The sequence below is a fragment of the Papaver somniferum genome, chromosome 1 (assembly GCF_003573695.1).
Source record: "Papaver somniferum cultivar HN1 chromosome 1, ASM357369v1, whole genome shotgun sequence".
Lineage (NCBI taxonomy): Eukaryota > Viridiplantae > Streptophyta > Magnoliopsida > Ranunculales > Papaveraceae > Papaver > Papaver somniferum.
Genome location: NC_039358.1, coordinates 1,525,854 through 1,551,948, shown reverse-complemented (window position 1 = coordinate 1,551,948; position 26,095 = coordinate 1,525,854). Strand labels below are relative to the sequence as shown.

Sequence of the window (26,095 nt, the reverse complement as noted above, 5' to 3'; positions counted from 1 at the left end):
TAATTTCTATTGGTAGTCCTAGATTCCGGTCAATACCTGCCATTCTTTACCGAATCAGTAATTATTATTATCATTAGTTAATTCTCCGGAAAATAGTTCATTTGTCCAAATATTTTTAAAACAGGGTTCAAATGGACGAGTAAAAATTAGTATGGGTGAAATGGACATCAAAAAATTAGCAAGGATGAAACTGGATTCATCCTGACTTTAACTTAAAAAATAGCAAGAATGAAACTGGATATATCCTGATGTAAATTAAAAATAAGAAAAAATATTTGAAAATGGGTAGGATGAAACTGTTTACATCCTGGCTATTTTTATATTTTTGTCCATTTAAACAGTATCAAAACTTAAATGTCATTTTCACACAGAAACTATTGATTTTGATCTTTTTAACCAATTTTGTGTTAATTCTCCAACCATTCATCAATCTTTTACATATAAACCTCGTTGTTAAGTAGGTTTCAATCATATTCTTATCCAATGATTTGGTAATCCAATTTCATAAAAGTCATTGTAGTCACTCCAAATGCGTCACTGACTTGACTCCTCAGTCCTCCCTATGTACTGTTCAAGGCTTGCATAATTGTATCTAGTAAAACGCAATAATTCAAGCTTTGTAGTATATCAATCTTTGAAAGAAACATCCACTTGCATATCTATGGACTTCTGGTCAATAGCTACCATTCTTGACTTATGACAACAAAAATTGAATATTAAAATAAATAAATAAATAAACAAAGGCAATTTTAAAAAAATGCCCATGTAGGGAAAGGCATATATATTAAATGTCCGTGCCATTAAGAAATCTGTCAATTGCAACTTGCTTAGTATTTTCTCATTGACTTAGTCAATCTTTAATATTGAAATTACGCTACTAGCCTTTGAACTCTATAGTTTCATGACAAACATAGTTGTAACTTGTCGCATCCCTCTTTTTCCCGTATATTGCTGCCTCCTTCCTCTTTCTATGTCTCCTCTCTAAACTCTTTCTAGAATTCATTCATGATGTTTATATTCATGATTTTAGTTAGAGTTTGAAGTATGGATCTTTAAGATGTATCATATAGTATAAAATAAACCATCTTGAAATCTTAAAAGTTTCATTTTACAAATCCAGTTGAGAAAATTGGGAATTACTTCTTTAATATGAGTCGATGGAATAATTAATTACGGAAGCGAATTTGGTGATCAGGTGAAACTAAGTTTTGTATTGTTTTTTCAATTTGAGTGATGAAATTGGTGATTGCTATTAAGGTTCATAAACAGAAACCAAGGTCCCTATTAGAGACGTAAATCTAAGGTTAGGATTTATTGATTATCGGTTCTTAGATCAGTTAAAGTTGTTAGCAATATAGTTTAAACAAAGAAGATAGCAAGAAAAGATGAGCGTACTGTAATTTTAAACTGATCGAGATTTGAAATGTTGTTTCCGGTGAGAAGTTAAAGCAGCGATGAAGGTTGGGTCAGCTTCTGTTTGGTGTTGGAACAGAGTTTTGAATCCTAAGTCTAGAAAGTTAATGAATGGCTAGTCATAGAATCTCAAACAATTTACGAATGGGTTTGTATTGAATTGGGCAATTATTGCATGGAAGGAGCTAAATGATTGAATGACTTAGCGTATCAAATCGTTTTTTAGGTCCTAGTCAAAAATGGGGTTTAAATTGTCTTTTCCTTGGGCTAATTGTTGCCACTGAAGCACTAACTACCGTTAGCAAAAAAAATTGGATGGAAAAGGTCAAAAATATGGGCACTTAATATATATCGAAAGAAACATAGGCATTTTGTTAATTGCATTTCTCTACATGGCCATTTTATTAAAAACCTCATAAATAAATATAGTCTGAAGCAGTAATATAAAAAATAAATCAACAAATTAAATATAGTCTGAAGCAGTAATTGCTTTTTAGTACATTTTTTTTACCGGCAAAAAAAAAAAAAAAAAAATCGGAGCTCAAGGATTCCCCAAAACAAATTCGAAGATAGACGGACAGTAGAGATAAACAACGAAGAAAAAATCCCAATTAGATTTAATTTGATCTAAATGCAACCCCCGGAGAGGATCATGGTTTTTTACTACATGTTAATGTCCTGACTAGTAGGCAAGTTTGTGTTTTCCACCCTACCAGAGATTTTCATTAAACTTTCCTAATACCATATGTTAACTCAAGTAGTAATGGGAACTGGTGGTTGAGTTCTTTGTTGCTGTTTGGTAGTGAATAAAATCATGATGGTTTCGTGGCAGTGATTATAGATGGTGAAGATCGCAGTTGATGGCAATAATGGTGGTTTGTGGTTGTTGGACAGGGAGAGCTCGAGTATGCCATGGAGTAATGACTTGAATATGGTCAATGATGGTGTGTCCATAAGAAGATACTGTTGTAAGAAGTTAAGATACGGATTTGGCAGAGTTTTACGATGCGAAACAGAGAAGAAAAAAGAACAATCACAGTTACAAAGATAGTAACAGTATAGGTGTTACAAAGAACAATCACAGTTACAGAAATGTTACATAGAAGTTGTTATAGAAGAAATTGTTACAGAAGTGTGACAGAAGAAAAGTCACAGTTCGTGACAGTTGGAATAACATAAGATGACAACAAACACGTGTGATAGTTTCTGGCAGAGGCGTTGCAGAAAGAAGTTTTTTGTGTATATTGATGATCGTTGAGGTAGTTTAAGTAAGGGTTGTTGTGGCAGAGCATTGGTTGATTTTGGAAGGTGAATATGTTTTTGGGTGAGTGGTGTTTAAAGCATTAAGTCATGAATTCAAAATCAATGAGGATGGAGGATCAAAGCCTGTATTGTAGTCAAGAAGGATTGGTACAGTTTGATGGCGGATCAAAAGTATTTCAATAAAAAAAGACTGGTACGGTTTGTATAAGTTGATTAGAATTCAGAAACTTAGAATGATAAGGAATGATTGGATGGTTATGTTTGAGCTTAAGGGAGGATGGTATCATGTTAAGCTCAAATATGGTGATTGAAGAGTTTGTGGCAGAAAGTTGGAAGTCTTACAAAAAGTGGCAGACTTTGTGTTAGTTATTTCTTGTGGCAAAAGAAGCGTAACAAAAGAAAGATTGTGAGAGAAAGTATTTGATAAGAGAAGCCCCATCATTCTAGTTGGGCTTAAACTTGAGGATAATTAGCTAGACATGAGAATTTTGCTGTTTAGTCCATTAAACCCGGTCCGGGTTAATGGATAGTCCAGCGGGAGAAGTTATTTACTCAGTAGTCCAAAAAAAGGTTTGAAAAGAGTAAAATTACTCTGCTAACCTTAACAACACATGTTACGAACATATTATGTCATGCAATTCACATAGTCAGTCAGTTTATGTCTGCTCCAAGATCTACTCACTATGCAGCTGTTCTCAGAATTCTAAGATATATCAAGGGGTCTCTTCATCAAGGTCTGTGTTTCTCATCAAAGTCTGATCTCACTCTTCAAGCTTACTCAGATTCCGATTGGGATGGGGATATTACAGATAGAAAATCTATTACAGGCTATTGTGTGTTCTTGGGAGACTCGTTGATTTCATGGAGAAGTAAGAAAAAAAGTGTGGTTTCTCGTTCAAGTGCTGAAGCAGAGTATAGAGCACTTGCTCACACCACATCTGAACTCATTTGGTTACGGTGGCTACTTCGTGATATGGGAGTTCTAATTTCTGCTCCTACACCACTGTATTTTGATAACAAGGCTGTTATTCAAATTACACACAATGATGTATTTCATGAGCGTACAAAACATATAGAGATAGATTGTCATTTTACTCGTCATCATTTCAAGAAAGGTACAATCACTCTTCCACATGTTAAATCAGAATTTCAAGTGGCTGATATTTTCACCAAGACTCACTCTGCAGCTCGTCTTCGATTCTTAATTTCCAGACTCAAGATGTATACTCCACCACCTTGAGTCTGAGGGGGGGTGTTAAGATATGGTCAAGATATGATATATCTTGACATTATTGTGTTTGTTATTTGGTTGTAACTGCATATATATTCTTTCTGTATATATCCTCGATATTGTTAGGTGTATCTTTTATTTGCCTCATCTAGTTGTTAGGTGTATCTTTTATTTGCCTTATCTAGTTGTGTAAACATGTATAAATCAGGCTTTTGCCTATCAATGAAGATACAAAGAATTATTCTCACAACTACATCAGAATCTCTATGCTCATGTTCATCAGTGATAACTATTTTTGTAGATGCAAGGCCTATAACTTGTTGGTTTTCGAGTTCTACTCCCAAAACAAGATCACCCCAAGATAGTATGTCAGAAAAACCCAGTTGTATATGAATGATTGTTTAGGGACCATGGTTTTTTGAGGAGACCATGGTTTTATTAGGCCACCTTCCCTATAGTTATAAGGGGTGTCCTAAAGCGTTGAAATGACTAACCTATTCTTAACCTAATTTAATTTAAAACCAACCTAATAACCACCTATATATATATATATATATATATATAACCACCACCTCCTCCCACCACCACCGCCCACCATCGCCAATTACCACCACCACCACCTCTGATTGTCACCACCACCAACCACCGATTTCCACCACCACCTCCGATTACCACCACCACCAACCACCACCATCTCTATATATATAGCTTAATTTAAAACATTAACAAAGATATTCTCACAAACCCATTACTTGTCGTTCATTTTTCGTTGAATAAATGAGAAGTAATCGTCAAAATGAGTTGAAAATGGAAGTTGCAGAGAGGTTTAATGGAGTTTTTTTTCCAGAGAAAAGTTCGGTTACGTCGCAAAACAGTCGGTTTCATCGCAAAAAGTTCGGTTATCACGAATTATTTTTTTCTTAACCGAACTCAGAGTTCGGTTGATTCGCAAAAAATACTTTTAACCGAACTCCTTATATTAGAACAACACAAGTCCATAAGTTCGGTTCCTTCGCAAGATAAGGATATCACCGAACTTTAGTTTACGAAAATATTGAGAAATCCAAAAGTTCGGTTCGTTCGCAAAAATGTTAAGTTTTCTTTGTAACCGAACTCTACCTTTGAAACTTCATAACCGAACTCTACCTAATTCACCACGAAATAAATTCCGTAGTAACCAAACGTTTGCCTAATTGCATATATGCATATATAAGCCCAGTTCGGTTGATTCGCAAAATGTGTTGAAGTTTGCGAAACAACCGAACTTCTAATACTAGGTTACTTTTAACCTGCAGTTCGGTTGGGAACTTGGTTGCTTTGAAGTTTGCGAACTAACCGAACATACCTATGTAAATCTTATTACTAAAGTTCGGCTACCTGCGTGTTTGAAGAAAGAAACCGAACTCTGTGTTCGGTTATATCTTCTTGACATTTATTAACCGAACTCCGTGTTCGGTTACCTGTTCTTCACACTTGGTAACCGAACTACCTGAACCTAGCAGGAATTTTTTATAAAAATTTACAGTTTTGTGAATATTTGGACCAATTCAACCACCATTATCTAAGTTTGAAGCATACTTGGGTACCCAAATACTCTTCCTCCGGTTGTGGTTGGTAAAATCCATCATTTTCATGTTGAGATTAAGTTTGTGGAAGAATACATTCACCATCTAAGAAATAACTCATATCTAGATCATTGTGAAGATTAATAAATACTCTAGGAGAGGATGGAGATGAAGAATCAGATGAGCTATCATCACTTGAATACTCAAGCTTAGTGAATTGGAAAAAAAAAATTATTTTCCATGTTTTTCTTCTTCATCTTCTCTAATTTGACTCTATCAATAATTCTACTTCTTTAGCTTAATTATTTCACTAATGATTTCAGTAATCATTACCCAAAATTAATCAGGAGGGTAGTTTAGGTATTAATATAAATATCTAGATAAGGGGTGACCTAGATTTACTTCTACATGTCTTACTAAAAATAGAATCCCGGTCCCCAAAAAAAACCATGGTCCCCAAAAAATCATTCATCCTATTTTGAGTTGGGCCATAATATATGTGTGAATTTTAGGCTTTAAGCCAAGCCTAACAAAAAGCTCAAACCCACCCTACAAGGCTACAACCATAATATGTATGTGAATTTTAGGCTTAAGCCAAGCCTAACAGAAACCTCAAGCCCACCCCACAGCCAATGGCTAGCTCCGCCACTGTGGATACGCCAAATTGAACTCGCACATTTCTGACGTGCACACCGCTCATAATCAAGCTAGCAACATTCGTATGTTTCTTGGTAAATTCTAAGAGCATCTCCAACAGAAGGTGTAAAAAATCCTACGTGGATTTTTTATTTAGTTCTTTTATTTATGGGGTCTACACATAGAATAAATATATGACCTCATATCTAAAAAACCATCTCCAACAGTGAGAATTTTAATCCTTAGAATTAAAAGAAAATTGGTTATAAACATGACTTGGAGGTACAACCGGAGGTGTAGATAACACTTTTTGAACACCTTCATAATTACTAATTGGTCCCTCCTAATTTGTAGGACCCTACTGTTGGAGATGGATTTATGCCATACAGGAATCTAAAATCGTATGTGTCACTAAAAATAAATAGACCCACATTCTCTTGGAGAGCACTAGTAAGAAAAAATAAGGATCGGAGTCATTAGACTACAATTTGTTAAGAAAAAATACCTCTTAAGAATGCCTTGAACAAAATGTAGTTTGCTTATTTCTCTTCCCTGCAAAATTAATATTTTCATTAATGTAATAAGAAACCTTGTTTCTAACTAATATCAACATTAAGTATACAAAAGTCACCAGTCGATCGCTCTTGCAAACAAACGGTCTAAATCCTTAAAAACTGGCACAAATTTAAGTATCAATTATTTGCTGCTAGGAGTAAGGTTTGCGTAGTCGGTTGGTCCATAAGGCTCTAAAATTTCTGCGAAAAATCCCTTCTTCCGCTTTTGATTACAACCCATATCCTTGCACAACTGATCATTGTACCAAACATGCACTGCACCAATGCAAGCACCCCTACTAGAATAGCGTTTCATATATTTTTCCCATTCCAACATATCTTTCTCCATCTCTTCTATACTGGGCAACTTGAATCCGCCTTCAAGAAAATGTGCTAACCACCGACACCTCATTTCTGAGGTATACAAATTCGAATAGCTCTCAGAATATCCTACTGCTGCCAATTGTGGAATTCTTGGATGAATGCATTCTCTGCACAATATACATGCCCACGGGACTTCATATATATATGAACTGAATTGAATTCTACTAACCAATGCGTAAAACATTGGGGCAATCATACTTACCTGTACAATGAAACCGTGGAGTTTAAGGCACCCGTAATGTAGTTTTGAAATGTTTGTGATTTGAAGATGTGTTTGAGCTTTACGTCACCCTTATAACCAGTGCAAAGAATCACAATATCAGTCTCTAGAGGTGGAGTTGCATCATCCTCAAATGTCAACCCGTTTGCGTAAAAGCCGAACCCCTTGGACTTCTTCAATAGAATGCTTCCTTCTATCCTATCATAGAAGTTTTCAGGTGCGATTGAGATCGAACAAGAAGTAACATCTGCTGAGAATCTATGTGCTGGGACCAAATCGTATTTCCTCAAGGGCAACTTAAATTAATATAGCTTTCAACACATCTTGAAATCGCCCATCTCTGGGGGGAAGAAAAAACACTTATTAAAAGAGTAGTAAGCTTTCAACAATTGGCCATAAATTGTTGTAAATCGGAAGTACTTACCAAAGGTGAAAGAAGAGTCACTAAGAGACTAAGGAATCGTCCTTCACCAGGTTTATACAACATAAGTTCAGAAAAACGATTAAGAAACAGCAAACCAAGTACGGTGTATGGATTATAATTAGCGGGTATACTCCAGTATAAATTCCTGTATAACAACGTGCACGGATTCTCCACTCCTACAAAAATCTGCTAAAAGTGAACAATTCATGGAAAAAAGACAGCTATTTGACAACTAAACATTCACGTAATTGTTACCGTTGGCAGTGGCACATTCATTAGCAATGTCTAGAGCGGATTTTCGAAATCCGATGACCGTAACACGTTTTCCTTTGACGAATTTCTTGGCTTCAGAATCACCCATGGCAGAGTAATTCATAGAGTGAATAACTTTTCCATTGACGAAAGCATCTGGTCCTTTATTTGGTGGGAAATCAGGAATATTCGGAATTCCGCCAAACCGCCCGATACACAGAATCACGAATTCTACTTCATATACTTTGGGATTTAGTTCCAGGTGTAGTTGAACAGCAGCAGCACTAGTAGTAGTAATTTCCCATTTACCTTTGGGATTACTAAAACAGTTATCAGTAGTGCCACCCCAGTGACTCCAAGAACGCATATCTTGGCCTTGTTGTGCATAATAGTTGATGTTTATAACCTTGGTGTTGAATTTGATGTAGGGAAGTAAACCGAAATGAAGAGCATAAGATTCCAAATACTCCATAACTTGATTATGATTTGGATACTCTTCTTTTACAGAACATGGCCATGGAAAATCAGAAAATTCATAAGCTTGTTTGGATGTTTGAAGTTTTGTTGTTTCAGGAGTGTGTGTCCAGACTCCACCAACACCAGGTTGTGATTCGAAAACAATGGGTTCAAATCCTTTTTCAAGAACGTATTTGCATGCTAATAACCCACTAATTCCTGCTCCAATAATACCAACTCTTCTTCCTCTCATCTCTACAATGAATATTAAAAAACTTACAATGATTAGCTAGGTATACTGCTTACGATATATATGGGTGTGTATATATATAAAAATATATACACGTAAACGTATTCTTTCGTGCAAAGAAAAATACAGATCTTCACATTTTTTGGGTGCGGTAATAAAATTATCAGGGGTGCATTATCGACTACCTGGATCTAGACCGATTTTGTTTTGCAAAATTTGTGTACATAGGTATGGAAATGTTGCTGTGCGCAGGTTGTGTTCATTGGTGAGGATACAAATTAATGTAAAGTAGGGTCAGCTAAACAATGCAAGAGAGGTAAACTAAAATCCGTGGTTGAGCTTTTTCAGTGATGTTTTATTGATCGACTCAACCTAAATAAACAAATGTTATTTTCAGTGGGTATTGTGGTTTGAAAGCCAGGATTTGAGTTTTGAGAGGTATGATTCTTTGAGCCAATTTTAATTCTTTATATGTAGCCTGATGTGTTTCATAATGATCTTGCAAATTAAGAATCGTAAACACAAACTTGCCTACTAGTCAGGACATTAACATGTAGTAAAAAACCATGATTCTCTCCGGGGGTTGCATTTAGATCAAATTAAATCTAATTGGGATTTTTTCTTCGTTGTTTATCTCTACTGTCCGTCTATCTTTGAATTTGTTTTGGGGAATCCTTGAGCTCCGATTTTTTTATTTTTTTATTTTTGCCGGTAAAAAAAATGTACTAAAAAACAATTACTGCTTCAGAGTATATCTAATTTGTTGATTTATTTTTTATATTACTGCTTCAGACTATATTTATTTATGGGGTTTTTAATAAAATGGCCATGTAGAGAAATGCAATTAACAAAATGCCTATGTTTCTTTCGATATACATTAAGTGCCCATATTTTGACCGGTACTTAGTGCTTCAGTGGCAACAATTAACCCAAGGAAAAGACAATTTAAACCCCAATTTTGACTAGGACCTAAAAAAAAACGATTTGATGCGCTAAGTCATTCAATCATTTAGCTCCTTCCATGCAATAATTGCCCAATTCAATACAAACCCATTCGTAAATTGTTTGAGATTCTATGACTAGCCATTCATTAACTTTCTAGACTTAGGATTCAAAACTCTGTTCCACCACCAAACAGAAGCTGACCCAACCTTCATCGCTGCTTTAACTTCTCACCGGAAACAACATTTCAAATCTCGATCAGTTTAAAATTACAGTACGCTCATCTTTTCTTGCTATCTTATTTGTTTAAACTATATTGCTAACAACTTTAACTGATCTAAGAACGGATAATCAATAAATCCTAACCTTAGATTTACGTCTCTAATAGGGACCTTGGTTTCTAATATATTTGAAACAACCGTTCTAGGACAAAAGATCAGCAGTTGATTCGCATGAGGGAGATTTTGGACCAATTGAAGGCCTCGGACGTATTCTTTGATCCATACAAGGAAGATCGAGCCAGTGGACATATAAATGTTCGGTCGGACTTGTCCCTTTATTTTGGACCATTGTGGCACCCCACAGGATATGTGATGTATAACCCCTCTAGGGTAATGCGACAACACGGGTATATACAACATCAACCTGTGGAGGAAATGGGGGATTACTACAAATTGGAGTTGGAGTTGTGCTCTTCTAGTGGTGACAATATCACGATTGTTCACACAGGCCCACCTACTGTTCTTGATAACTGGGATAAGAGGAATGATTTCATTATCGACACTGGTAGACGAACCACCCGAGGTGATGAAAATTCTCCAGACTATATGAGTTGGTATAACAACGTACCACATCCTTTGGTTATCCGTGAAATCAAATCCAACACTACTGCAGCGGGTTCAAGTTATAATTGTATCATCAAAGACAAACCAGCTGGTTATGATAGACTGGTGCGTGTTCTTATATTTTTGTTCATTTTATATTATTCCTATAAATATTAGGTAATTACCGTTTGATGTTATGTCATTACGTATAAAAAACAGGTGAATAAGTTCAAGCGTGTTTCCAAAATGTTAACTGCATGCCTGAAGAGCGGAGATCCCATGCCAGCTGAGAAGATCAAAGAGGCTAGAGACCTAGTTGATAATATGGATAACGAAGATTATGTTGCCCAGTTTGGGGAGAAAGTCACGAAGAGGGATCCGCCCAAGGTGGCAGTATCAAAGACGGGTAAAAGAACTCGAGCTTCATCGAGCGCTGAAGGTGCTCCAACTGAAGCTGCTCCAACTGAAGGTGCTCAAAACCGTGGTCGTGCAGGACTGGGAGGTAGTCACGCTCGTAAAGTAAAGAAGAGTAGATAAACGACAATGATTTGTGTTGTACATTCGAGACTTTACAAGGGACAATATAGAAGGTTAGACAACCCATATTCGGAAGTTTGGTTAACTGAGTTGACTTCCGATTATTGCAAGTTCAAAATTTGAAAAGTATCAGTTTTTCCCAAATTCTAATTTTCGGGCCATCGTACATTCGAGACTTTACAAAAAAAATTATCCTCCGAATATTACAAGTTCAAAACAAACCATGCATGGGTCTAGGTGGTTCCAAGGGCCAATATAGAAGGTTAGACAACCCATATTCGGAAGTTTGGGTAACTGAGTTGACTTCTGATTATTGCAAGTTAAAATTTGAAAAGTATCAGTTTTTCCCAAATTCTGATTTTTGGGCCATCGTACATTCGGGACTTTACAAAAAAAAATTATCCTCCGAATATTACAAGTTCAAAACAAACCATGTCATGGCTCTAGGTGGTTCCAAGGGACAATATAGAAGGTTAGACAACCCATATTCGGAAGTTTGGGTAACTGAGTTGACTTCCGATTATTGCAAGTTCAAAATTTGAAAAGTATCAGTTTTTCCCAAATTCTGATTTTTGGGCCATCGTACATTCGGGACTTTACAAAAAAAAATTATCCTCCGAATATTATAAGTTCAAAACAAACCATGCCATAGCTCTAGTGGCTCCAAGGGCCAATATAGAAGGTTAGACAACCCATATTCGGAAGTTTGGGTAACTGAGTTGACTTCCGATTATTGCAAGTTCAAAATTTGAAAAGTATCAGTTTTTCCCAAATTCTGATTTTTGGGCCATCGTACATTCGGGACTTTACAAAAAAAAATTATCCTCCGAATATTACAAGTTCAAAACAAACCATGCAGGTTAGACAACCCATATTCGGAAGTTTGGGTAACTAAGTTTACTTCCGATTATTGCAAGTTCAAAATTTGAAAAGTATCAGTTTTTCCTAAATTCTGATTTTTGGGCCATCGTACATTCGGGACTTTACAAAAAAAAATTATCCTCCGAATATTACAAGTTCAAAACAAACCATGCCATGGCTCTAGGTGGTTCCAAGGGCCAATATAGAAGGTTAGACAACCCATATTCGGAAGTTTGGGTAACTAAGTTTACTTCCGATTATTCCAAGTTCAAAATTTGAAAAGTATCAGTTTTTCCCAAATTCTGATTTTTGGGCCATCGTACATTCGGGACTTTACAAAAAAAAATTATCCTCCGAATATTACAAGTTCAAAACAAACCATGCCATGGCTCTAGGTGGTTCCAAGGGCTAATATAGAAGGTTAGACAACCCATATTCGGAAGTTTGGGTAACTAAGTTTACTTCCGATTATTGCAAGTTCAAAATTTGAAAAGTATCAGTTTTTCCCAAATTCTGATTTTTGGGCCATCGTACATTCGGGACTTTACAAAAAACAATTATCCTCTGAGTATTACAAGTTCGAAACAAACCATGCCATGGCTCTAGGTGGTTTCAAGGTCCAATATAGAAGGTTAGACAACCCATATTCGGAAGTTTGGGTAACTAAGTTTACTTCCGATTATTGCAAGTTATAAATTTGAAAAGTATCAGTTTTTCCCAAATTCTGATTTTTGGGTCATCGTACATTCGGGACTTTACAAAAAAAAATTATCCTCCGAATATTACAAGTTCAAAACAAACCATGCCATGGCTCTAGGTGGTTCCAAGGGCCAATATAGAAGGTTAGACAACCCATATTCGGAAGTTTGGGTAACTGAGTTGACTTCCGATTATTGCAAGTTCAAAATTTTAGCCTCCGAATATTACAAGTTCAAAACAAACCATGGCATGGCTCTAGGTGGTTCCAAGGGCCAATATAGAAGGTTAGACAACCCATATTCGGAAGTTTGGGTAACTGAGTTGACTTCCGATTATTGCAAGTTCAAAATTTGAAAAGTATCAGTTTTTCCCAAATTCTGATTTTTGGGCCATCGTACATTCGGGACTTTACAAAAAAAAATTATCCTTCGAATATTACAAGTTCAAAACAAACCATGCCATGGCTCTAGGTGGTTCCAAGGGGCAATATAGAAGGTTAGACAACCCATATTCGGAAGTTTGGGTAACTGAGTTGACTTCCGATTATTGCAAGTTCAAAATTTGAAAAGTATTAGTTTTTCCCAAATTCTGATTTTTGGGCCATCGTACATTCGGGACTTTACAAAAAAAAAATATCCTCCGAATATTACAAGTTCAAAACAAACCATGCCATGGATCTAGGTGGTTCCAAGGGCCAATATAGAAGGTTAGACAACCCATATTCGGAAGTTTGGGTAACTGAGTTGACTTCCGATTATTGCAAGTTCAAAATTTGAAAAGTATCAGTTTTTCCCAAATTCTGATTTTTGGGCCATCGTACATTCGGGACTTTACAAAAAAAAATTATCCTCCGAATATTACAAGTTCAAAACAAACCATGTCATGGCTCTCGGTGGTTCCAAGGGCCAATATAGAAGGTTAGACAACCCATATTCGGAAGTTTGGGTAACTGAGTTGACTTCCGATTATTGCAAGTTCAAAATTTGAAAAGTATCAGTTTTTCCCAAATTCTGATTTTTGGGCCATCGTACATTCGGGACTTTACAAAAAAAAATTATCCTCCGAATATTATAAGTTCAAAACAAACCATGCCATAGCTCTAGTGGCTCCAAGGACCAATATAGAAGGTTAGACAACACATATTCGGAAGTTTGGGTAACTGAGTTGACTTCCGATTATTGGAAGTTCAAAATTTGAAAAGTATCAGTTTTTCCCAGATTCTGATTTTTGGGCCATCGTACATTCGGGACTTTACAAAAAAAAATTATCCTCCGAATATTACAAGTTCAAAACAAACCATGCCATGGCTCTAGGTGGTTCCAAGGGCCAATATAGAAGGTTAGACAACCCATATTCGGAAGTTTGGGTAACTGAGTTGACTTCTGATTATTGCAAGTTCAAAATTTGAAAAGTATCAGTTTTTCCCAAATTATGATTTTTGGGCCATCGTACATTCGGGACTTTACAAAAAAAAATTATCCTCCGAATATTATGAGTTCAAAACAAACCATGCCATGGCTCTAGGTGGCTCCAAGGGCCAATATAGAAGGTTAGACAACCCATATTCGGAAGTTTGGGTAACTGAGTTGACTTCCGATTATTGCAAGTTCAAAATTTGAAAAGTATCAGTTTTTCCAAAATTCTGATTTTTGGGCCATCGTACATTCGGGACTTTACAAAAAAAATTTATCCTCCGAATATTACAAGTTCAAAAAAAAACCATGCCATGGCTCTAAGTGGCTCCAAGGGCCAATATAGAAGGTTAGACAACCCATATTCGGAAGTTTGGGTAACTGAGTTGACTTCCGATTATTGCAAGTTCAAAATTTGAAAAGTATCAGTTTTTCCCAAATTCTGATTTTTGGTCCATCGTACATTCGGGACTTTACAAAAAAAAATTATCCTCCGAATATTACAAGTTCAAAACAAACCATGCCATGGCTCTAGGTGGTTCCAAGGGCCAATATAGAAGGTTAGACAACCCATATTCGGAAGTTTGGGTAACTGAGTTGACTTCCGATTATTGCAAGTTCAAAATTTTAGCCTCCGAATATTACAAGTTCAAAACAAACCATGGCATGGCTCTAGGTGGTTCCAAGGGCCAATATAGAAGGTTAGACAACCCATATTCGGAAGTTTGGGTAACTGAGTTGACTTCCGATTATTGCAAGTTCAAAATTTGAAAAGTATCAGTTTTTCCCAAATTATGATTTTTGGGCCATTTTACATTCGGGACTTTACAAAAAAAAAAACTTATCCTCCGAATATTACAAATTATTAAATAAGCAACAAATTATTATACAATAATCGAGGGTTATTAAATAAGTCAAACTGCCGAATATACTATATTCGGAATACTATCGGTTACCCAAAACACCCGATTTATGCAAATGAATGTACACAGTTTACTGAGTGTAAAAAATGATATAATCGGAAGCTAAAATATATAGTAAAACAGCCGAATATAAATAACCGGGAGATAACTTTAATCGATAAACATCCAATTTTCAAGTTTTCGGAAATTTTATTTTGAGGCCACTGTTATATTCGGCGGTCAAATAATGTTAAACTATTACTGATTGTAAAGGATAAGAATACTGAGTTTTGAAATTTTTTGAGGAATTCGTTTTTGGGCCATTCGGGGGTAAATAACTCTACATAACTACCGAATGTAGATTTTTTTGGAAAACTAGTTTGGGGTTTTTTCTCATATTCGGCAGTAAACTACTATCTTGGAACTACCGAATATACATATTTGGTACTCTGTGTGTTATATTTGTAAGTTTATTAGAGAAATTATCTACCGAATCTGGGTAGTTCATGGCATTCAATGTATGCAATAATCGGTTTTTCTTGTTTACAAAAGCACACAAATGCATGCAAATCGAGTATTTGAGTTTCTTAACACAATACCTATGTTTTACATGCATCGTTAGCTTCAATATCAGGCGATTCTCCATTTTCTTCCATGAAAGGGTCGTCTAGGTTTTCCTCTCCACAAAAGTTTGGATCATTCAACGTATACCCCAAATCGTCTTCGCCATGATTCTCACCTTCTTCTTCATATCCATCCATTTTTGTAGTGATTAAATGGGTTTCCCTTTTTTCCTTCACGTTCTTCTCTATAACTCTAACAACTCAAAAATGAAAAAGAAATGGAAAAAATGAAACAGAAATCATTCTAATACTGCACCGACTACAATCATAAGTCTGGGTAATATTTTGGCTTCCGATTTCAATCGGAGGATAAAAATGTTATCATATCCTTCGAATATATAAGGATAATTTTGCCATTACGAATTACGCGAGATAAGGGCTGACTACATTTTTCCTTTGGGTGATCTTTTTTGTTTTATTGTTGGCCCTAAATCCTTTTGAGTAGCCCTAAAAACGCGTTGTTTAATATATATGCCTTTCCCTACCTGGGCATTTTTTTAAAATTGCCTTTGTTTATTTATTTATTTATTTTAATATTCAATTTTTGTTGTCATAAGTCAAGAATGGTAGCTATTGACCAGAAGTGCATAGATATGCAAGTGGATGTTTCTTTCAAAGATTGATATACTACAAAGCTTGAATTATTGCATTTTACTAGACACAATTATGCAGGCCTTGAACAGTACATAGGGAGGACTGAGGAGTCAAGTCAGTGACGCATTTGGAGTTACTACAATCATTGGATAAGAATATGATTGAAACCTACTTAACAACGAGGTTTACATGTAAAAGATTGATGAATGGATGGAGAATTAACACAAAAATGGTTAAAAAGACCAAAATTAATAAGCCCTGTGTGAAAAGGACATTTAAGTTTTGATACTGTTTAAATGGACAAAAATATAAAAATAGCCAGGATGTAAACAGTTTCATCCTATCCATTTTCAAATATTTTTTCTTATTTTTAATTTACATCAGGATGCATCCAGTTTCATTCTTGCTATTTTTTAAGTTAAAGTCAGGATGAATCCAGTTTCATCCTTGCTAATTTTTTGATGTCCATTTCACCCATACTAATTTTTACTCGTCCATTTGAACCATGTTTTAAAAATATTTGGACAAATGACCCATTTTCCGGAGAATTAACTAATGATATAATAATTACTGATTCGGTAAAGAATGGCAGGTATTGACCGGAATCTAGGACTACCAATAGAAATTATGTATAGCTACCTAATTCTTACTTAGTGGAGTTTTCTGTTCGATCCTTCTGGGTATAAATACATGTAAACAACTTGCATATGTACTCAAAGGTATTCTAATATTCAAGAAGAGAAAAAATAAAGTGAGAAAAATGGAAGCAGGCAAATGTGTAAAAGCCCCTCACTGCGCTCTAATCATGGGTGTACTGGTTTTGGGGCTACTTGTGGTACAAACTCCAGTTGAGGCTAAGAGCTGCTGTAAAAGCACCGTTGGAAGAAATTGCTATAACGCCTGCCGTTTACGATTTGCCAGGCAAGTTTGTGCATCAACCTGTAGCTGCAAAATTGTTGGAGGGAACAGGTGTCCCAGAGGTTACCCCAAAGTAAGCGGCTTTCTAAACTCCGGTATATACAAATGAACTCGTCGTTAATGGAAAAAATTATGGTACTTTTACTTATTTGTCAGGAATACAAAAGATTCCATTCTAATCCAATTTGTTTCTGGTCACTAGAGGAATTTGAACAACAAACCGACGTAGAAGATCAAGCTTCTCAAATCAATGAGTACTGCAAGTTGGGGTGTGTATCTTCTGAATGCGGTGATAACATGATTACTACTCCCCGGTCCCAGACTTCCGGTAAAGTTATCAAACACACTCTTTTTTCCTTTTTTTTTTTTTTTTTTTTTTCCTTTTTTACTTTAATTATAGACTATTTCATTAAATGGTATTCGTATTTGAAACTAGACGAAGAGGTCCAACGATGTAACAATGCATGCTTGGAGCTCTGCAACAAGCACTACAATATTGCAGTTGCTGTCACGGCTTAAGGCTCGGAGATATCACGTCCAAGCTGGCCTAATATATCTTATATGCTACCTTTCTATTTCGGATGATTGTCGTGTGTCAGTGTTGTACTGTATAATATTTCGCATAATTGCCAGTGTGTTATATATAAAGTCGTCATGTATGTATGACGAAGAATGTATATTGCATTATGTAGGTATCTTTAATACTTACCATACTATTATCAGGACATGCCGATGTATATGTTCTGTGCTTTCGTAAGTTGATTGATGACATGGTTATGCTAAATTGCTCTCCCACATTACTAACATATGTGTACACCATTCACAGATCACGACGCCCTCTCTACTCTGTACTGGCTCATGGCAAGGACAGCCATGTTCCATATTTGTTAGGCTTTTACCGGACTCGGTTAATTCTATTCTACAATGAATTCTCTAGATTTACCGACTATGCTAAGGCTAGATGATTCTAGGCTCTAGCAACCTTCCTGAACAACCTAAGACATTCTGGATGATTTCTTTGGAGTCCTGCCTTTCTAGTATTCACCGGTTCTCTTATGAGGTCGGTGTTGCTGCACTATTAACGCCTTGGACATTCATGGATCTTAGAAAAAAATCTTTAATTTTGATAATGAACAAACATGAACTCGATCACTCTTACAAACAAAGGTGGTCCCAAATCCTTGGAAACTGGCACAAAGTTGAATAGTATCATTTATTTCTTGCCGGGAGTGAGGTTTGCATAGTCTGTTGGTCCATAAGGCTCGAACAGTTCTGCGAAAAATCTCTTCTTCCTCTTCGGATTGCAACCCATATCCTTGCACAACTGATCGTTATACCAAGTATGCAATGCGCCAATACAAGCACCCCTACTAGAGTAGCGTTTCATATATTTTTCCCACTCCAACATATCTTTCTCCATCTCTTTTATACTTGGCAACTTGAATCCGTCTTCGAGAAAATGTGCTAGCCACCGACACCTCATTTCTGATGTATACAAATTTGCATAGCTCTCGGAATATCCAATTACTGCCAGTTGTGGAATTCGTGGATGAATAGATTCTCTGCAAAAGATACAATCTCACGGGACTTCATATAAATGAAATGAATTCTACGAACCAATGCGTAAAACACTGGGGCAATCATATTTACCTGTACAATGGGACCGTGGAGTTTAAGACATCTGTAATGTGCTTCTGAAATGTTGGTGACTTGAAGATGTTTTTGAGCTTTAAGTCACCCTTATAACCAGTACCAAGAATCACAATATCAGACTCTAGAGCTGCAGTTGCATCATCGTCAAATGTCAACCCGTTTGTGTAAAAGCCGAACCCCTTGGATTTCTTCAACAGAATGCTTCCTTCTTCTACCCTATCATAGAAATCTTTAGGTGCGATTGAGATCGAACAAGAAGTAACATCTGCTGAGAATCTATGTTCTGGGACCAAATCGTATTTCTTCAAGGGCAACTTAAATTTAATATAGCTTTCAACACATTTTGAAATTGCCCATCTCTGGGAAAAGGAAAAAAGAAACATATATAATTAATTATCTCTGGATAAATTTGCCGTAAATTGTTTTAAATCAGAACTGACTTACCAAAGGTGAAAGTAAAGTAACTAAGAGACTAAGGAATCGTCCTTCACCAGGTTTGTAGAGCATCAGTTCGGAGAAACGATTAAGATATAGCGAAGCAAGAACGGTATATGGATTATAATCAGCGGGTATATTCCAATGTAAATTTCTGTATAACAACGTGCACGGATTTTCAACTCCTGCAAAAATTGACTAATGTTAAGAATTCATGGATATAAAAACATTCGATCAGTATGACTATTCAAAATGTAATAGTTACCGTTGACAGTGGCACATTCATTAGCAATGTCTAGAGCGGATTTTTGGAAGCCAACGACTGTAACACGTTTTCCTTTGACGAATTTCGTCGCTTCAGAATCCTCCATGGCAGAGTAATGCATAGAGTGTATAACTTTCCCATTAACGAAACCTTCTGGACCTTTCTTTGGTGGAAAATCAGGAATATTTGGAGTCCCTCTAAAGCGCCCGATGCACAGAATCACAAATTCTACTTCATATACTCGGGGATCTTGGCCTAGGTGTCCTTGAACAGCAGCAGCACAGGTAGTAGTAACTTCCCATTTACCTTTCGGATTAGTGAAACAGTTATCAGTAGCAGTACCACCCCAATGACTCCAAGAACGCATATCTTGGCCTTGTTGAACACAATAGTTGATGTCGATAACCTTGGTGTTGAATTTGATGTATGGGAGTAAACCGAAATGAAGAGCATAAGATTCTAAATACTCCATAACTTGATTATGATTTGGATACTCTTCTTGTACAGAACATGGCCATGGAAAATCAGAAAATTCATAAGCTTGTTTAGATGATTTGGATACTCTTCCTTTTCCGAGTTTTATGTAGTGACCTAAGTAGATCCGATTTTATTTTCTTTAGAGTGTTTAAACACACATATTTGATTTAACGAACTCATGGTTTGATAAAAGTTTTCACAAACATAAGAGTAAATTTTGTGAGGCATCTCTACTCTTTAAGTTTAATCTTGGAGCTCCGGCGAAATCTTTAGATCTAATATCTATTTCAGGAAAAGGAACAGAAGATCTGTTGATGGAGAATGTGAAACAACAAATGGAAACAGGGTTACACAAGGCACGCAAAGTCAACATAAACAAAATGAACCAGTAAAGACAATAAGGATCATGGGAGAAAGAAAAGGAAGCAAACGTCTACAATGCAACTCAATAACAAAATCGATTCTGATTGTTGCAGATTTTCACGCACGAATTATAGGGCGGATACACAAGCGCGACTATGAATGAATGGAAATCCTGACTGTTGATAAAATATCACCCTTGAAAGAATGGAAAAAGCAGAAGATAACGTTTACAGCGGATGAAATACCAGAAGAAAGCTTAAGGCGAACAGATCCATTGGTTGTCACTATACCTGCCAGGCGAAACAAAAACAGAGACAACGCGAAGGCATCAGAAGAGTGGGCAGTAGATCAAACTTTGATAGACACAGGGAGCTCTGTGGATATCTTATTTTACCACGCGTTCAGAAATATGGGATATAGTAACACAGACCTAATGCCGCCTACATACAAGATCCACGGTGAGGTGATTATATGTATACCTTTAGGGGAAATTGAAACACAGGTAACATTGTGCGTAGTGGACGTGGAGTCACCATACAACATGCTATTAGGAAGACCATGGGGGCACGGCATAAAGGGTGTAGCATCAACATGCTATTAGGACGATCCTTACCTGGTTAAGTATTTTCTGGACCAGATTATTAGGAGATGTGTATATGAGAGTGACCAGTCTAGTATTATCTCCTTTTGTCATGAACATGCATGTGGGGGTCATTTTAGTGCTAAGAAGACTGCTGCTAAGATTTTGCAGTGTGGATTTTACTGGCCTTCGTTGTTTAAAGATTCCCATAGTCATTGTGTTTCTTGTGAGCGTTGGCAGAAGTTAGGAACCATTTCCCGTAGAAATATGATGCCTTTGAACCCTATTTTAGTGATTTAGGTCTTTGATACGTGGGGCATTGATTTTATGGGTGCTTTTCCTATTTCGTTTGATTATCTTTATATACTTGTCGATGTAGACTATGTGTCTAAGTGGGTTGAGGCGGTTCCGTGTAAAACGAATGACCACAGGGTCGTAGTCCAGTTTTTGAAAGAGAATATACTTACACGTTTTCGTACGCCGCGAGCTATAATTAGTGATGGAGGTTCACACTTTTTTAATAGACCGTTTGCTCTTTTAATGAAACAATATGGTATTACCCATAAAGTAGCAACCCCATATCACCCACAAACTAGTGGTCAGGTAGAGGTATCCAATAGGGAAATTAAGCGTATTTTAGAGAAAACAATTAATCCTAATAGGAAAGACTGGTCATCGAGGCTTACTGATGCCTTATGGGCTTATCGTACTGCGTTTAAGACACTGATGGTTTATCAAAAGTGATTGTAGTTGTAGTGGTAAACAGGGTCTTTTCAGACTTGTGAAGAAAACAATTTTTATAGATTTAAATTAAACAGGCAACTAAATAAAATAATTCAAAGTTTTGGAGAAAAATACCAAGACTAAGATTCCACCATTGACCAAATAAATAGTAAACTCTAAATAATATTCATGCAATTTTATCTTTAAAAATAATTCTAATATTTGCCTCAAATATATTCTTGAAGTAATAGTTGTAATCAAAGAGTATAAAACATCAAAAGTATTTAAAACCCAGCATGCTTCATCAAATTAATTCACAACTATTCAATAAGAACTAATATTTCAATTCAATCCCATGCAAATAATCAAATAATAATATTGCAAATAAATAGTAAAATTAGAATTATACCAATTAATGTGGAACAATGGCTTCCTCCGTCGCCTTGGCTAATGGTTTTAGCTCCTCATCCCAAAAACATAATCATAAGATGTATCCATGGCTTAATAATGTGTTTTTATTGATGAAAATGGTGTAAAAAGAAGTTTGCAACGCTGTATAAATGTTACAGCGTCACTGTTACAAAGTGGAAAAGGATGAAAATAAACGATACAAGCCTCTGCTGTTGTAAAACAACGAAAGTTGGGTGTTGAAATTAAGATTGCTGAAGAACGACGGACTCTGCGAGTCTGTTCTTCGTGTTCTTCAGGTTCTTCAATGGCAGCAGCAGCAGCAGCACCAATTCTCTGTAACTTCTTTGTTTCGGCTCTCCTGGACTCCAAACTTTTTCCTCAACTTTTCTAACCCTTCTATGACTTGAACCAACTCTTATATAGTCTTTTAATCCCCAAAAATCTCTACTGAATCCGACTTTTTCTTTTCTTTTTCTTCTCTGCGCTGTTGAGAGAATATCTCTCTCTGATCTCCCTGTACGCGTTTATGAGCTATTCTATTGCCCAAAACTCTCCCAAGACTTGAACAGGACCAAGTAGAGTTTTCTTTAGCGTAAAACTCTCCCAGAATCTCCTCAAAAAATCTTTGAAACGTAAACAGAACCATATGTGTCCTATTTGGACTCTGATTTCTTCTCCCGGCTATTCCAGCCCAATGTGATCGATCAAAACACATGTACCAGATCTGTTTAGTCCATTCACATCCAGCCCAACTGATTTTGGGGGTTGAATCTCTTTAGAAACCGTCCATTAATCGAATCCAACTCTGCCAGTAAACATCCATGAAGTTTCCCGCCAAAACATTAATTTGAAAACGTGAAGAAATGTGATCTCCCCCTATCCAGTTCTGGTGTTCCTTTAGCAGCTTCCTGGAAATGGGTCACCCCTTAGTAATTAGGTTACCCCTTATCCAAAATCAAGGGTCCGTATAGCAAGTGTCCTCTGGGGCATTTTCCGCACTTTTTTCGGGGTTCCTCCGGGGTATTTCTGGGATACTTCCGGTACACTTCTGAGGCGCTTCCGGTACGTTATCAACGGAGGTCCAAATGCCACATATTTAGCCAAATTCGCCGCAAGAGATTATTTTCCAAAAACACCTACAAATACATAAAATAACCAAATAAGTACAATATCGAGTACTAACAATATATACAAATGAGCTATATTAGACACATAAATGCGTCTATCAAATACCCCCAAACTTATTATTTGCTAGTCCTCGAGCAAATCTAATCTAAAATAAAATGACTACACTTAGCACGTGCAGTAAGCCGTTAAACCACTAGGTGGCCCTAGTGGCGGAGTGTTGTCTCCGGGGGGTTTACCAGAGGTGTACCCACAAAACCTTAATACGCCAGAGCTTAGCTATCTACGCAGAACCTTGGAAGGCACTAAAGAATCTCCTTGGTTGGCATACTTATTGACTACAGGAAGAAGTACCCTGATGCGAAATTCCAATTGTTGTACATGAGTTTGCACTCAAGCATACTAAAATTCATATAAAGTGACAGAGCTCTACTCAGATATTTGCACTATGGACATCATATTCGGAGTCAAAACTAATCACATGGATAGATCAAGAAGATGGATATAGAAAAACATATATGGTTTTGATGTTTACTAAGTGAACGGCGTTTCCCATATCTGTCTGAAGGCCTCCGCCAAAATGAACCTATCCTAATGGATTGAGATACTAGTCTGATTAATATCAACACACTGGCATATAAAAGGGTACCAGTGGTCGATAACCTAACTCTAGGTCAACACAACTGGCATATACAAGGGTACCAGTGGTCGACTTTATTGAATTTATTCCTTTTGGTCAAATGGTCTGGTCTCAATTTTTTTTTTTTTTTTGGTAACTACCATTTTTTTTCATCTCTTTTTCTTTTTCAACTTTTTTTTTTTTTCATGGTATCTCAATCACTCTAATTCACCCTAGCATTGGTAACAACTTGAATCGTGGGCCCCACCTATCACTTAGAGAAACATAGTTTAAAAACAAAATAAAATAAAAATAGAAGTGAAAAGGACTCAACGAGATATGGTGAAACTATCATGTTATTTCTAACACCTGAGCTCTGTGCTTTTATGAATAGACTCTTTAGATGTTTCCATCTAATCAGATTGGTTCCTCAAACTCCTACAATCAAAATGCTTCCATCCACTTAGATTAGTTAGTGCAATCCTCAATAGGCATAAATTTCTAGGCTCTGGAGTTTATTTATTGCAACTAAAAGCTAAAAAAAGTTTCTTCCCCACCCCCAAACTTAAATCTAACATTGTCCTCAATGTTTCTCATGAAAGAACAGTACCAAGAATATAAGTAACATGAGGAAATAGTAAAGAGAGAGTTCGGAAAGATAGTACCTGAGTGAAGTGAAACCAAAAACTGAATACAAAAATTATACAACATACAAATCGCCTCGATGGTCAATCAAGGGTAAACAGGGTCCTCCAGAGGGACCTCCTCAACATCACCTGTAGGAAAAGGCTCTAAAAAGGGCTTCAATCGCTGACCGTTAACCTTTGAAGAACTACTACCATCCAGTGTCTCGATCTCAACAGCTCCATGAGGAAAAACAGTACGGACCACAAAAGGACCGGTCCACCGAGAGCGCAGTTTCCCGGGGAATAGATGCAAACGAGTGTCATACAGAAGAACTTTTTGACCTGGAGAAAATGACTTCCGTAATATGTTTCTATCATGCACAAGTTTCATTTTGTTCTTATACTCCTTCGCACTATCGTAAGCATCTATACGAATCTCGTCCAACTCATTGAGCTGGAGTTTCCTATGGGCTCCTGCCTTGTCAAGTGAAAAATTTAGCTGCTTAACAGCCCAATAAGCTCTGTGTTCTAACTCAACAGGTAAGTGACATGCCTTGCCATAAACAAGCCGATAAGGCGACATTCCAATGGGGGTCTTAAACGCAGTACGGTAAGCCCATAAGGCATCAGTAAGCCTAGACGACCAGTCTTTCCGATTAGGATTAACTGTTTTCTCTAATATACGTTTTATCTCCCTATTGGAAACCTCTACCTGACCACTAGTCTGTGGATGATACGGGGTAGCTACCTTATGTGTAATACCATATTTCTTCATCAGAAGTCTAAAAGTCCCATTACAAAAGTGCGACCCTCCATCACTAATTATAGCTCGCGGTGTACCAAAACGTGTAAGTATATTATTTTTCAAGAACTCAATCACAACCCTATGGTCATTGGTTTTACACGCAACCGCCTCAATCCACTTAGAGACATAGTCTACGGCGACAAGGATGTATAGGTTACCAAAAGAATTAGGAAACGGACCCATAAAGTCAATACCCCACACATCAAAGACCTCAACAATTAAAATAGGGTTCAAGGGCATCATGTTCCTACGGGAAATGGTTCCTAATTTCTGGCATCGTTCACAAGTAACGCAGTAACTGTGGGAGTCTTTAAACAACGAAGGCCAATAGAATCCACACTGCAATATCTTAGCAGCAGTTTTCTTAGCACTAAAGTGACCCCCACAAGCATGATCATGACAAAAGGAAATAATACTGGACTGGTCACTCTCAGGTATACATCTCCTAATAATCTGGTCTGGCAATACTTAAACAAATAAGGATCATCCCAAAAGAAGTGCTTAACCTCAGCTAAAAATCTAGAACGATCTTGTTTACCCCAATGTTGGGGCATTCGACCAGTAACAAGATAGTTCACTATATTCGCATACCAAGGTAATTGGGTAACAAAGAACAATTGTTCATCAGGAAAGCTATCCCTTATAGGAAGGGAATCATCTGGGGAACTAACAACTAGCCTAGACAAGTGATCTGCTACAACATTTTCGGCACCCTTTTTGTCTCTAATGTCTGGAGAAAACTCTTGCAACAACAGAATCCACCTAATCAATCTAGGTTTAGTATCCTTCTTAGACAAAAGATATTTTAAAGCAGCATGATCAGTATATATGATGATCTTAGAACCTAAGAGATAGGGTCTAAACTTGTCTAAGGCAAACACAATGGCTAATAGTTCCTTCTCGGTGGTATAGTTCAACTGGGCATCATTCAGAGTTTTGCTAGCATAGTAAATCACATGAAGTAACTTATTTTCTCGCTGACCTAGCACAACACCAATAGCATAATCTGAAGCATCACACATGATCTCAAAGGGTAGGTTCCAGTTGGGTGCC

The 26,095-nt window shown here is 36.7% G+C and overlaps 2 protein-coding genes and 1 pseudogene across 2 annotated transcripts; 1 reads left to right on the top strand and 2 right to left on the bottom strand.

Annotated features, from left to right (window-relative positions):
- Nucleotides 1-6,663: 6,663 nt before the first annotated feature.
- Nucleotides 6,664-8,654, bottom strand: LOC113324899 (annotated as a pseudogene).
- An 8,088-nt stretch (nucleotides 8,655-16,742) lies between these two features.
- On the top strand, nucleotides 16,743-17,757 carry LOC113324892 (alpha-1-purothionin-like). Its single transcript, XM_026573172.1, has 3 exons — nucleotides 16,743-17,055; nucleotides 17,163-17,288; nucleotides 17,397-17,757. The coding sequence occupies exons 1-3, from the start codon at nucleotides 16,803-16,805 to the stop codon at nucleotides 17,477-17,479; spliced, it is 462 nt and encodes a 153-aa protein (XP_026428957.1). The 5' UTR covers nucleotides 16,743-16,802; the 3' UTR covers nucleotides 17,480-17,757.
- A 302-nt stretch (nucleotides 17,758-18,059) lies between these two features.
- Nucleotides 18,060-20,163, bottom strand: LOC113339990 (probable flavin-containing monooxygenase 1). The gene is made up of 5 exons (XM_026585207.1): nucleotides 19,995-20,163; nucleotides 19,314-19,904; nucleotides 19,058-19,233; nucleotides 18,611-18,972; nucleotides 18,060-18,522 (listed from the first exon to the last, which is right to left on the bottom strand). The coding sequence occupies exons 1-5, from the start codon at nucleotides 20,161-20,163 to the stop codon at nucleotides 18,174-18,176; spliced, it is 1,647 nt and encodes a 548-aa protein (XP_026440992.1). The 3' UTR covers nucleotides 18,060-18,173.
- Nucleotides 20,164-26,095: the final 5,932 nt, after the last annotated feature.

Excerpts from the sequence above, each read along its gene's own strand:
- LOC113324892 (XM_026573172.1), top strand. The coding sequence starts at position 16,803 with ATGGAAGCAGGCAAATGTGTAAAAGCCCCTCACTGCGCTCTAATCATG. Across the intron at positions 17,056-17,162 it reads AAGCGGCTTTCTAAACTCCG|AGGAATTTGAACAACAAACC; the intron begins GTATATACAAAT and ends TCTGGTCACTAG. Across the intron at positions 17,289-17,396 it reads TCCCCGGTCCCAGACTTCCG|ACGAAGAGGTCCAACGATGT; the intron begins GTAAAGTTATCA and ends ATTTGAAACTAG.
- LOC113339990 (XM_026585207.1), bottom strand. The coding sequence starts at position 20,163 with ATGTTGACTTTGCGTGCCTTGTGTAACCCTGTTTCCATTTGTTGTTTC. Across the intron at positions 19,905-19,994 it reads CTCACAAAATTTACTCTTAT|GTCACTACATAAAACTCGGA; the intron begins GTTTGTGAAAAC and ends GGATCTACTTAG. Across the intron at positions 18,523-18,610 it reads TCCACGGTCCCATTGTACAG|AGAATCTATTCATCCACGAA; the intron begins GTAAATATGATT and ends TATCTTTTGCAG.